At 44.3% G+C, this 13,952-nt stretch overlaps 1 protein-coding gene across 1 annotated transcript; it reads left to right on the top strand.

The window, feature by feature from the left end:
- The first annotated feature begins 5,041 nt into the window (after positions 1-5,041).
- LOC139456078 (noelin-3-like) lies at positions 5,042-12,507 on the top strand. Its single transcript, XM_071237587.1, has 2 exons — positions 5,042-6,185; positions 10,080-12,507. Exons 1-2 carry the CDS (start codon positions 5,453-5,455, stop codon positions 10,871-10,873), a joined length of 1,527 nt encoding a protein of 508 aa, XP_071093688.1. The 5' UTR covers positions 5,042-5,452; the 3' UTR covers positions 10,874-12,507.
- Positions 12,508-13,952: the final 1,445 nt, after the last annotated feature.

Genomic DNA, 13,952 nt, shown 5'->3' on the forward strand with positions numbered 1-13,952 from the left:
CCGGGAAGAAAGGAAAAAAATATGCATTGGGTACGTGTTAAAATATTTAGTCACTTCTTTGTCAGGTATTGTGTCATGAATTGTGTTTGTCAAGCAGAAATGTTTTTAATGTTTAGGTACATGTACACGGATGGAAACAGTTTACTTAAACATTTCTCTGACACCGTTCAGGCACAGGAACTCGATGGTAGCGTGTATAACATAATATATTGGTAAATAAAAAAAATCACACCCCTCTATAAACATATATATACTCGATGATAGCGTGTATAACATACATCATCGAGTTCCTGTGAGTTCAGGAACTTCCATTCCATTGCGTTGTACTTGGATACACACACACCAGTCGGCGAGGGGATGATGGGGGGGGGGGGGGGGGGGGGGGCGCGTGGGACGAGGGATGGAGGTCCGGACCCCCCGACCCCCCTCCTATGGATCCGCCTGTCTTAGAGATATGCGGCATGCACCATGCAAGGAAAGACACATACCAAACAGCGCACGTTGCTAGGTGACAAAGTGGTCAAGAAATCTATCACATCCTTTGGAAAATTAGGCTCACGTAGTCAATTGGTCAAGAGGTCAAGAGGTCAACATGTCAAGTGTTGCCACAGTTTAGTGTGTAAGCGGTTATACTCTTGTATATTTTGAATGCTGCTATCCAAAAGGATCTTGTTTAGAAATATAACTGTCAACAGTCCATTAGCAGCAGGAAGCCCATGGTCGGGGGACACCAGAAATGGGTTTCACACATTGTAGCCATGTCGGGAAATCCTGATACAAATATATATCAAACACAGCCCATGCATTTCTATAATGTTTGGCAAGTCTAGATTACTCGGCTTCCTTTTATTATATTTTTATTAAGATAACTGAACGACTGTTTCTTTTTCTGTACGATATGTTTATTTCAGAGACTAGATGTTAGTCTAGGTGCTGATTAGCCTTGCTCCAAGTCTGTACTGAATGATACGTCCATAGATGTAGTGTCATTCTATCCTTATAAAAGGCAAGTCTAGATACGCTGACAGTACGCCGGTGTTTTATAGGGACAATTTGTTCTTATTATTTCTATTACCTAGGAATTATGATTCAAACTAATAACCATTGCCTCAGAGACACTAACCCATGTACACTAAAATGGATGACATTAATTTAATTCGTGTGTTTCTTACTATTCCATATTTTCTACCTTTTTCTATCATCAAATTGGGATTACATCTGACGTTTGTCAGTGTAATTCTATAACTGTTTATTTTAACAATGGATAAATAATCTCCACACTTATAAACTAGTTTTCACAAACTATGTTTCAAATCTAGACAAATGTAAGATTGGTCACACCACACCTGACTGTCATTTGCCATGCACCTTTAACACATTCTAAAAGGATTTAACACCGTCAACGTCTAGATTCACCCATACATGTCCACTGCTATATTTATACAATATCGAGTTGACTTGCAATCCCCAGCATCAGCATCCACGCTCAGCTAAATCATATTGATAGTGATAGACCTTCCTGATACAATAATCTCAACTATGATTTCATAATTTTGTTATACTAACCAACTTAATAGAACATTGACCTGGTTCACCCCTCAGCTTGCTACGAGGCAAGGAGTGCTTCTTGACTGTATCTGGTACAGTGAAGTAGGTAGTGTTTTTCATCATCAATAGTTGAACATGAAGAGCATAGTCTCTGATGATGTAACGGCTTGGATGGTTTTGTATATTTATGTCTAATTTATGGTTACTTAATTTTTAACTTTAACTGTCAACCTTGGACAGCTGCCCACAATGTTCCCATGGAGTGTACCTGCTGTGGCCAGCTGGTGTGATCACGTGGTCAGAATACTCCCCTCTACTCTACTCTAATGGGCTGTGTTGGGTTTTTTGTTTGTTGTTTAACGCCGCACCCACAACATTCCAGCCATATAACAGTGGTATGTAAATAATCGAGTCTGGACCAGACAATCCAATGATTAACATTTGGAGCATCGATCCACGCAATTAGAATACGATGATATGCATCAACCAATCCCGTTAGTCGCCTTGAACGGCAAGCATGGGTTGCTGAAGACCTATTCTACCCCGGATCCTCACAGGTCCTAGTGGCTATGATAGGCACTGGATGTTACACCGTGTAAGCAGGGCAGAGTTTTATTGTGGCGAGATAAGACTGGCATATCATATCATGTGATTTGGCCCTTTCTCTGCGACAAGCACATGTTCTGTCAAGACCGATGTTCTCAACATGCTCTCTACCACTGCCACTGTATTGATTTGACAACAGTGATATGAATAAACAGGTACAGGATATAAATGGCACACCTGATAAATACCATTCAATCCGCCTGTGTCCTCGCCAACATCAGATATTAGAACGTAGAACTTGAACCATCGCTTCAACTTTGTCTGTGCGACGTTACCAAGTACGTCTTGATATCTACCCTGCCATGTAAAGACAATGCTTACTGTTCAAAGTAGAAGATCTACTCCAGCTTTGTGGTGTGCTGTTTGTTATGGACACATATTTGAAGGTTGTTCATACCACGACGCGATAAACCAATGACAAAACACAGTTCAGCCACGTTGTGCTTCTGTCGAGCTGATAGTGAAATTCCTCTGTTCAAATAATCAGTATTGAACTAATTAATAATCAACTTGTAATAGTCATTTTCTTAGCAATGTAAGAGTATGTAAAGACTGATTTCCAGTTATAAAGAGAAAGAGCATGTTAACACAAGACCTTTACCAGCCGATGTGTCGGCCACGCAACAATGACAGACGAAGCGGTCGTAAAATATTCGTGAGCGGACACGCGGTCAGCGGTGGTACGACGGATGCGTCATCACAAATCTAGATGATCCACCCAACAGTAGACACAACATAGTATTACCAATTCAAACAGCAGTGTAGTATAACAAACAACAGTATAGTATTACAAACAACAGTTTAAGTTATTACACAACGGTGCAGTATTACAGACAACGTTAACAGTATTGTTACAAAGAACAGTATAGAATTACAACCACTCCTGCATGTTACGATATCAAGGCCATATTTTTTAGTAGAAATGCGTAAGTTGGAAATACCCGAACCCACTTGTTTCACAGAACACTCGAGGGAACAATCTCCGGCAGATCCATTCCGAACATGAATAGAGAAATCTCAGCTGTATGACGAAAGTCCGGAAACACTGTATGTACTGTGATCGATATCGTTTATATTAACAGGGTTCCCTGGGATCGATACCGTTCAGATAAACGGGGTTCCCTCGGATCGATACCGTTCAGATTAAAGCGATTTCCTGGCATCGATACCATTCAGATTAACATAGTTTCCCTAGGGTCGTTACCGTTCAGTTTAAAGAGGTTCCCTGTGATCGATACCGTTCAGATTAACAGGGTTCTCTGGGATGTATACCGTTCAGATTAACCAGGTTCCCTGGGATGGATACCGTTCAGATTAACCTGGTTTCCTGGGACGGATACCGTTCAGATTAACGGGGTTCCCTGGGATGGATACCGTTCAGATTAACGGGGTCCCATGGGATCGATACCGTTCAGATTAACAGGGTCCCCTGGTATCGATTCCGTCCAGATTAACAGGTTTGGTGGAGAACGGTCAGTTCAGACTTACTGCTGGTGTTTGTATCCTAATTGACTGTTGTGCCTCGTTTCTCAAGGTGTCGCTGTGCAACACTTTAATTTGTCTTGGTATGAGGGCTCGCTGATTGTGGAATTTATTTTGACACGTGAATTAATTATATCTGTACATCTGATATCAATCCCGTGGAGTATCTGAAGGTGGCCAGGCTCGGTGACTAAGTAGATTGACTTTCATCGATAATCGTAAACCGCTGGTGTGGATCACGTCATTGATTTGTCGGACTCAGGCTCGAGTATTTACAGGCCGCCGGGGCTGGCATACCGCGGAGTGTGGTGCTGACACAACTAACGTCAATAGTATGAACGAGATGCCCACTGTATACATAGTCATTCGTCATCGGACCAGTAGATGATGGACGGGTAGGTATACCCCTACTGTGTACTCCTATATCTCGGGCTGCCTGGTGAAGAGTGAGTTGAGTTTTAGGCCACTTTTAGAAATATTCTATCAACGTGATGGAGGGGTATACAAGAAATGGGCTTCAAACATAGCAAACGCTTTAACTACCAGCCCTTCCATGCTCCACGGGTGAGTGAACTGCTCTGCACAGCATCAAATGAAACAACAATGCAAATAGAGACACAATAATTCTGCGTGGTAGATACTTGTAAGAATGTGAGGTATTTCGGAGGCCCACCTCTGTCACACCACATACACGGCGGTGAAGAGTGTGAGGAGCTTATGTCAGTGTTTGCATACACAATAATTACAATTCAAATATGAAATAGGTTGTGAAGGGGTATGTTTACTCTACAGCAGAGGTGGGGCATTGCTCCATTGTGAAGCTCCGTTGCCAACAGTTGACCTCACACAGTTAATTCAAGGGCACATTGCCAACATTGTGCAGGACTCCTGTGGAATTGATTTTGTCAAAGTCCAATTGAAGCCGCTTTAATGAAAACGTGCATTTCAACGGTAAAATTGATTTGAAAGAGTATTAGGACTTAAGCCAAATCGATGACAGATAATGAACATTCGTGATGAGGCAGGCTACAGTCATCAGCCAAAAGCTTTCACTTGGCTGGCGAGAGAAACCGACCACAGCGCCTCTGCTGTAAACAGAATCAGACCAATCAAATTAATATTTTATAGTCCCAACTGTCGACACATAGCATTGCATGCAGGTGCTACTCTTCAAGCTGGCTTCGCTTGTTTCTTTAACCCTTTTTATCACAACCTGAATTTGGATTCCATCAACTGGATTGCAGTGAATATTACCTTAGGATTTACCTCAGATCATGTAACAGTTTTCCATCCGTTAACAGAACAACGAAATAGAGTTGTGTAAGCTAGGTCGTTTATTATAACAAAATGTTATACTGGAAGTGAATTAAAGGGTTAATAATTTGGTTTGCTTCAGTTATACAGTTCAGTTCCCCGGTTTGAGGAGAAGTGTTATCGTGTATACTCGACTACACTGCCGAGTCGTCTTACATTTCCTGTGGCCAATTAAACCGAGGACCAAACACACTTTACAGTGACGCAGTGTAGAAGTCAAGCAGTAGCGGGTACGACAACGACGTATGCAACACAATGGAACCTCTGCAACGTCCTCGACTGTGACGTATTCTTAGATAACGTTCTACTAGAGCTCCATGTTTTCTGGCACTCTGGGTGATTAGTTAGAGTGGCTTAACTACACCCAGTCTCGCTCGCAGACTCCCTGGACGCTTGTGTTATTATTCTTTTGAAGCTAAAACGTTTCGCCGTGCGATCAATTCTTTGAAGAGTCGGTGTCGCTGTACATTTGCTGTTCCAGTCTTGCAATTTCACAGACAAAATGGGCCATTTATCAGCGTGTCTGTGGGTTATCGTTTCTCTATGTGCTGTGGATTTTTCTCAGGCTAAGCCGATTAAAAACGACAAATGTGAGTATGACTTGGACCTTGTTGAAAACAACATCCGGGTGGTGTGTCAGGGAAAGGGGGCCAAGGTCAACATCTACGCTACCAACGCCGAGTTGAAGGAAGCGGGGATGTTACCCTCGAAGAAGGACAGACGACCGATGAGGCCACAGCGAGACTCGGAACACACGAGGGCTCACATGTACTATTTCCGTGACGCTAGTCCGATGTCCGATACCATACGGAACTCCACGAAGAAGATGGAAAGGATCAAGCGGAAGTTGTCCCGGGTGTCTTCCTCCATGACCAACATCTCGCACCATCTTGCTTCCGGTGACGAAAAGTTACAGTCGGACCTGGACGCTATGCGACGCATGCAGTATCAGTCGGTGACGCTCAAGGACACCATGTTGGCGGCCATTCAGAACCAGTACACGTTCATGAGAACCGCCATTCTCTCACACAGCGCGGAGATGTCCAAGATGATGGATTCACTGCAACTGATGATTGACGTGACCTCTAAGAGTCTCCAGAGCGCCGCAAGGTCAGAGGTCGATCTGTACTTACAGTTAGGATTCGTGAATCAGACCATGTTGACGATGAGACGCATGTTGTCCCGAGAACTCAAAAAGAAGAGAAGGCGGCCAAATATCAACAAGGAAGAATTAGGTAAGTACCTGTGCTAGTGTTCTGTCCCATAGGTCGGTCTGGTGTCTGTGGCGATCTTTGTCTGGTGCCTATGTCTACAGTTTAGTGTCTGTGTCCAAAGTCTGGTTTCTGTGTCGATCTTTGTCAACGGTCTGGTGTCTGTGTCGGTCTGTGTCAACGGTCTGGTGTCTGTGTCGGTCTGTGTCCACGGTCTGGTGTCTGTGTCGGTCTGTGTCCACGGTCTGGTGTCTGTGGCGATCTTTGTCTGGTGCCTATGTCTACAGTTTAGTGTCTGTGTCCAAAGTCTGGTTTCTGTGTCGATCTTTGTCAACGGTCTGGTGTCTGTGTCGGTTTGTGTCCACGGTCTGGTGTCTGTGTCGGTCTGTGTCCACGGTCTGGTGTCTGTGTCGATCTTTGTCCACGGTCTGGTGTCTATGTCCACGGTCTGGTGTCTATGTCCACGATCTGGTGTCTGTGTCCACGGTCTGGTGTCTATGTCCACGGTCTGGTGTCTATGTCCACGGTCTGGTGTCTATATCCACGGTCTGGTGTCTATGTCCACGGTCTGGTGTCTATGTCCACGGTCTGGTGTCTATGTCCACGGTCTGGTGTCTATGTCCACGGTCTGGTGTCTATGTCCACGGTCTGGTGTCTATGTCCACGGTCTGGTGTCTGTGTCCACGGTCTGGTGTCTATGTCTAAAGTCTGGTGTCTGTGTCCACGGTCTGGTGTCTATGTCTAAAGTCTGGTGTCTGTGTCCACGGTCTGGTGTCTATGTCTAAAGTCTGGTGTCTGTGTCCACGGTCTGGTGTCTATGTCTAAAGTCTGGTGTCTGTGTCCACGGTCTGGTGTCTATGTCTAAAGTCTGGTGTCTATGTCCACGGTCTGGTGTCTGTGTCCCCGGTCTGGTGTCTATGTCTAAAGTCTGGTGTCTATGTCCACGGTCTGGTGTCTGTGTCCCCGGTCTGGTGTCTATGTCTAAAGTCTGGTGTCTATGTCCACGGTCTGGTGTCCATGTCCACGGTCTGGTGTCTATGTCCACGGTCTGGTGTCTGTGTCCACGGTCTGGTGTCTATGTCCACGGTCTGGTGTCTGTGTCGGTATGTGTTTACATTCTAGTGTCTGTGTCGATCTGTGTCCACAGTCTGGTGTCTGTGTCGACCTGTGTCCACAGTCTGGTGTCTGTGTCGGTCTGTGTTCACAGTCTGGTGTCTGTGTCGATCTGTGTTCACAGTCTGGTGTCTGTGTCGATCTGTGTCCACAGTCTGGTGTCTGTGTCGATCTGTGTCCACGGTCTGGTGTCTGTGTCGATCTGTGTCCACAGTCTGGTGTCTGTGTCGATCTGTGTCCACGGTCTGGTGCCTGTGTCGATCTGTGTCCACGGTCTGGTGTCTGTGTCGATCTGTGTCCACAGTCTGGTGTCTGTGTCGATCTGTGTCCACGGTCTGGTGCCTGTGTCGATCTGTGTCCACGGTCTGGTGTTAGATATCAAAGTCCAACCCGATCCGTCAAGGCTGCACGGAATGTTTGTTTTTTCTCAGTGACTACAAGTCAGAACGACCTCACCGTTTGACATGGGTAAAACTGAAGCTGTCATGGTGCGTGGTCTGAGAAGTCACACAGTGTTCTTGTTACTTACTATCACCGAGAGAACTAATCACACTTCCGTCTGTTCACCATGCATCATTTAAACTCCTGTCAACATCCGATTGATTACTTTACAGCGAGCGTTTGCTTTGAGTTCGGCTCCAAATTCAATTTAGCGCGGCTCTAATACAGGTAACCTCTGCTACATTGAAAAAATAGACTGGTGGTTTCTTAAAGGGGGTGGAGTTGGGTGAGGGGGGTGAGGGGGAGATTGGTCTTAGGGCTGTATCATTTTTGCCATGTAATGTTACATTATCTCATGCTCCCCGTAACATTTTCTCAACCCCCCACCCCCCAACCCACCTTCCCCCTCTCATAATAAAGTCCCTAAATAAAATTTAATTTTATTTGTTTTAAATATTTGAAAAAGTGGCGAGGAGGGTGAAAAGTGGCGATAAAAGCGATTTTAGCAGTACATATGGATTCATTTGGGGGTGGGTGGGTGTTGTTAACATCATAGTTGTGGGTCGATCGTAGTCATCAGATATACTTGTATGATCAGCCTCCGGTGTGAGAGAAATACTATCAGTTATACAGCGGCAATACATTTAGGGAAACGCAGATTTTTATGCACGTCATTAAACATGTTTAAATTCGAAACATGTTTTAACTTTAAACATATTTAAAATCTAAACGCATTTTAACGTGGTTACATTCTGAACGTTTAGATTGGGGGGATGCGTTCAGGTGGTGTTTAGGCTGTGAGACGACATCGTATTTTATGTGTTTAGACCTAAATGCGGTAAGATAGAACACACCAAATTTGTATTCCGTTAATGGTTGAAACACATTCCTGATCATGTTTAGATCTAAACATGTCTTGTCAGTGTTTGCACACATTTTTAGTGTACTTAATAACATCACATTGACCTTCCTTCAGCGCGAGAACAGCCTCCCCCAGAAGTGACGTGAAGCTGTGTTAACGTTCATAATGTTAAAGAGTATTGCACTTACATAGCGACGTGTGTCTGTCTGTACGTCTTTCCGTCTGTCTTTTTTGGTTTGGTTTTCTGTTTTACGCCGCACTAAACAATGTTCCAGCTATATGACGGTGGTCTGTAAATAATCGAGTCTGGACCAGACAATCCAGTGATTGATATCATGAGCATCGATCCACGCAATTGGGATCGATGACATTCTTCAACCAAGTCAGCGAACCTGACCACCCGATCCCGTTAGTCGCCTTTAACGGCAAGCATGTGTTGCTGAAGACCTATTCTACCTCGAATCTTCACGGGTCTAACCGTCTGTCTGTGTGCCTGCTTGTACCAGTCCTGTCGTATGCCAGTGTTATAGAGCCCTGAGATACCATGCCGGAGTTACAGATAGATACCCCACTCAAACACAGTATACTGACAAGTCCTTGTGTTAAAGCGGAGTGAATGGGTGAGTGAGTTGTGTTTAATGCTGATTTTAACAGTAGTCCATAAATATCACGGCGGGTCAGCTTCATTTGGGAGGAAAGCCCAAAGTGATGCAGGCCTTACCAACACGGGTATGGTGCTGAGAAACCAAGAAACCTCATCGGGTCGAATCGGGGTTCGAACCCACGATCATGGGTTGCTGGCGTGCCCAAGGGACGCAATTCTGCAGAGCGAATCGTTTCCCGTCATTTACCTGCATGCATGTATGTAGTATTGACTTTACGTGTGCAGGTTTCACAAAGAAACTATGAATGGTTTGATGGCCTAGTTCAGCTAACTTAATAATTATAACTAGGGCATATATCCCCCCACAGAAGTCATCCTCGTGATATATCTACCCTGCAAAATACAGGGGCTCGATATGGCTGAAATATTGCCTATGTGACGTTAAATATTAACTCACTCACCCCGCAAAATACTAAGGAAGAATTGTCAATCATAAATGCGATGTGTACCAGGTTTCATGGTGAACACATAAACAGCAATGTCCGTTTCCTGATTGTGTTGCTGGGTTTGTCAGCATCACCATCGTGTCCATGGATGTCACGAAGACCTGCATCACTTCGGGCTTGCCTCGTCGTCAAGCTGACATACCATATATCATTACTGAATCATATTCAAAGCGGCGTTAATCTCCCTCCCTCACTGACAGTCTGCAAGGTGTTTGTTGCACTTAGCAATATTCCTGCTATATCCTAGGACGATGGTCTGTAAACAATCGAGTCCAAACAATCCTCTGATCTTCCAATTAAAGAGGGCCATAGTTTGCAGAGGGCACAACACGAAATTTGAAAACGCTTCTTTCGCAAACAAAACATTTAAGTGTTTATTTTGTACATTCCAGGAACTTGCCCTCAACAGATCGTGGCCATCGGCGCCGGTGACGTCATCAACGTGAAGGGGAAACGTGGCGCCTTTATGAAAGACGTGGCGGACGACACGGGGACGATCTTCATCATGGCGGGAAGCGGGAGCTCGGACAGACTTGTGGAGTACGAGTCAGAGATTGACCTTCAATACTCATTCACCTCCATAACCTTTGACCTGCCATTCAAATGTCAAGGCACTGGTCATGTGATCTACCGGGGCTGCCTCTACTGCCAGAGGGAGGGCACAAGCAAGATAATCAAGTACAAGTTGGACAGGATGGAAAACATGGGCGAGATTGACGTCACCAAGACCGGGATGGAGAACCAATACGCGTTCGAGTTCGGCGACATCAACGACATAGACCTCGCCGTAGACGAGTACGGGTTGTGGGCCATCTACAACACGCCGGAGACCGCTGGGAAGATCATGATTAGTCGCATCAACGACGCCAGCATGGAGATTGAACAGACATGGCTGACGAGCTACCCCCGCAGTCTTGCCAGCAACACATTCATGATTTGCGGCGTCCTCTACACGGTGGAGTCCTTCAACGAAACGCCCAACTACATCAAATACATCTTCGACACTGCCACGGCCAAGGACACTGTTCTGAAGGGGGGAAGTCTGGTGTTCCCGGCTCTGGACGACGCCGATGTCCACGTCTCCATGCTGGATTACAACTTCAAGGACGGCATTCTGTACGCGTGGGGAGGAGGCAAGGTGTACTCGTTCCATGTGTTTTTGGAGGATGGTTCCCGGATCCCGTAGTCACACGACCGTCACCTTCCAAATCTTGTTTGGACGCCGCGATGGCGGGATGAAGGGTAACGTCTTGCACTTCCTGACTTGCAGCAGCGTCATCGGTACCGTCAGCATACACTCGACGTGGCACCTACTTCCGGGAGAACTGATCGGTTCAAAACACGTGTCATGGTCACGTGTAGTCGCGTGTCGTGGTCACGTGATGATCATGGTGTACTTGGTTTGGGCTCGGTGCAAGGAGGAATTCCTCTGACCTTGATCGGTGGAGTGACGTAATGACCTTGTGACGTAATCACATTGTTCTCACGCACAAGTTTCCTTCTCTACATCTGCATCTGGCGGCTATGGGAAGCCTCTTCTGTGTCGATTCCGCCATTACTGTGCAAACCAGGACCTTTCAATCCTGAAAAAGTTCATTTCAAAAATGTTCGACACAGAATTAGAAAGCACGTAGAATATGAAAGAGATGTTATTCGTTCTCAACGCATAGTTTTGTAGTTTTGTTTTATAGTTTGTTTGTTCAAGATCGAAGGCATTTATTTCTAGTCGCATCGTCACAGCCTCATAAATGTGTATCGCAGGCTTTTGTAAATATATCTATATACACAGTGCATGCTTCCTAGAGAGTTTTGAGGGGTATTCCTGTTATTAGAACATAGGTACTTACGGCATGGTAAAATAGTTATTCTTGACTTTGGACACAAACAATATTCCAGACATTGAAACAAAAATATATGTATGACAGATATTCTAGACACCGGAACAGAGGTATTTATGGAATAGTCACGTGGGTATACAAGGTATTGAAACAAAGGCATTCTCGGCATAGGGTCATAGGCACTGAATGTGTAAGGACATGGCCACACACGGCACACAGGATTTCGAGGTAATGAAACATTTGTTATCGTGCTATTAGAACATTCCTGGATATGAAGGCCCGTCAATTATTTTTTTATTTAAGATATTATTGATGACGATAATAATATGAGGATATCGTCGATATGAATTTACTGAATTATCACTCTTCGGCTTGGTCTTTAATTGTCTTTTTTCAAGCTGTTTTATGCTCAAATGGAAACGAAAGCTAATATCATACATGTCAACAAAAATTGCAACAAATTTATTTGTATTCAATAGACTGTTGTTTACCTTCAGACTAACTGACCATGTGTTGATTCTTCGAAGAAAACGAATGGAGTTCTGTGATTCTAAAGTGTTGACATTATTAAAGGTAGGAAACGGGAGGACAGTCACATTTGCTCTTACAAATCTACCATCGCGATAAATCAAAGCTGTAAAGTTATTCAAACTTATTTGTAAACTGGGTGAGATATTGTACTCCCATTGTGATATTGATAGCCATGTTTATACTTGTACGTCGTACCGGGTAGACTTTGTGAGGGGAGACAATCCTGAAGCTTTTTCAGGGGAGACAATCCATCCATGTGTAAGGGAAGTTGGTCGTGATATGTATCAGGGGAGATAATCCTGATCTACCTCTACTTTCGCTTCTTAAACTTAACAGAATGTTCGTTACACAAACTAACCTAAATACAAAAATGAGTATGATGTGTCTGTTTAAATGCAGATGTATAGAAAATACAATTTGCTAAAATAAAATAAAAACACTTTGTAAGCTTGGAGTTGTTGTGTTAAACAGTTGACTAAGAGTGAGGTTTTTGTGAGTGCTTCAATCAGTCTCGTTTTCAATGCCATGTCAATATGTACAAATTGTCTGTCATCTTGTGTTGAGTATCGTCCCTTGGTGGAACCAGGATTCGCTGGTCCTGGGCTCGAATCCTTGATTCACCCTGCTGATAATCCTTGATCTGACAGAATCGACCCCGTGCTCGTGGGTTACACAGCAGTGATAAATATCAATACAACCTGTACACGTTCGGGCTTCCCTCCCACATTAAACTGACCCACCGTGATATAAGTGTAACAGAGGCGCTAAACACTACTCACTAACTAAATCCCTCACTCACTTCACGGGTTTCTATACACAACGTTCCGCCCGTGACGTCATGTCATTCACCGCTATGAGCAGTCCAAACTCCCATATAACACTAAACACTGTCGCTAGGCAACACTTAATATCCGATACAATCGGTGAATATATAAATAGCAGGCCAGGCAAAAACGAACTCGTCATCAGGTGTTAGTGTACTGCAGCTGTTGACTGATAACCCAGCAGATTCACCAACAATATAGACTTGCCCAAGACTCCTCCTCACGAAATACAATAATGTCGGACAGTACCGATGAAACAACACCATAAAAAGTATTGTTTGAAAAAGAAATTAAATCCGAAAACGGTTGGTGTCGATGTAAAAAGCGACGACAGTTTTGTGACTTCACAACATACTTTACGTCATAACGGACTGCAATATGGCCGTTGTCAGGGCAACGTGCGTGTTGCTCGCTTTCATTCGTAACCACTCGCATGTTTCCGTAACCAACATATTCAGCTTTTCCCGGAAAGGGACGAGTTGGTCACGAATGGCTCGCTTTGTGTACATAACTGGTAGCGCGTGTAACATACGCATGACAGATACCGATTGAACATCCCATTACACAAATCGAAAAATATTGTTACTTTTATACAGACTCTTAAACTTTGATAAAATATACACTTCAAGAATACCTCAAGGTTAGTTACAGTAATTGTACTGCCCGTGAAACAGTCTCGGCCCCTGGCGATTTTTATATAAATAATATCTCAGAAACCGACTAATCGTCACCAAACCTCACGAAGCGTCATAAAATCTCCCCCTATGCGGTCTGACATTTGAGGGTGGTGCGTCCAAGACTGTGGGCTGGGTGGATGAGGGGACTGAGATATGCAGTATTGAATTAGATGGCATTAAAGGCAGAATTCGGCAAGTCTATATTCGTGGGTGGTATGCAGTACACGAGTTGTCTTGAATTGAGGTTTCCAGACAAGGACTGTGAACTGATAAAGCATTAATAGGTCACGAGTCCTGCATCGTTGTCCTAAAACTAGGACCAACTCATTGAAGGGATGAGTTTTTTTGGGTAACGCCGTTTTGAATAGTAAGTCAGTTATAGCACAGAGTGTCAG

The sequence above is a fragment of the Haliotis cracherodii genome, unplaced genomic scaffold, assembly GCF_022045235.1.
Source record: "Haliotis cracherodii isolate W230 unplaced genomic scaffold, xgHalCrac1.p SCAF_11, whole genome shotgun sequence".
NCBI lineage: Eukaryota > Metazoa > Mollusca > Gastropoda > Lepetellida > Haliotidae > Haliotis > Haliotis cracherodii.

Bases quoted from the DNA above. Each gene is read 5' to 3' on its own strand.
- LOC139456078 (XM_071237587.1), top strand. From the start codon at position 5,453: ATGGGCCATTTATCAGCGTGTCTGTGGGTTATCGTTTCTCTATGTGCT. The intron at 6,186-10,079 runs GTAAGTACCTGT...TGTACATTCCAG, and splicing joins TATCAACAAGGAAGAATTAG to GAACTTGCCCTCAACAGATC.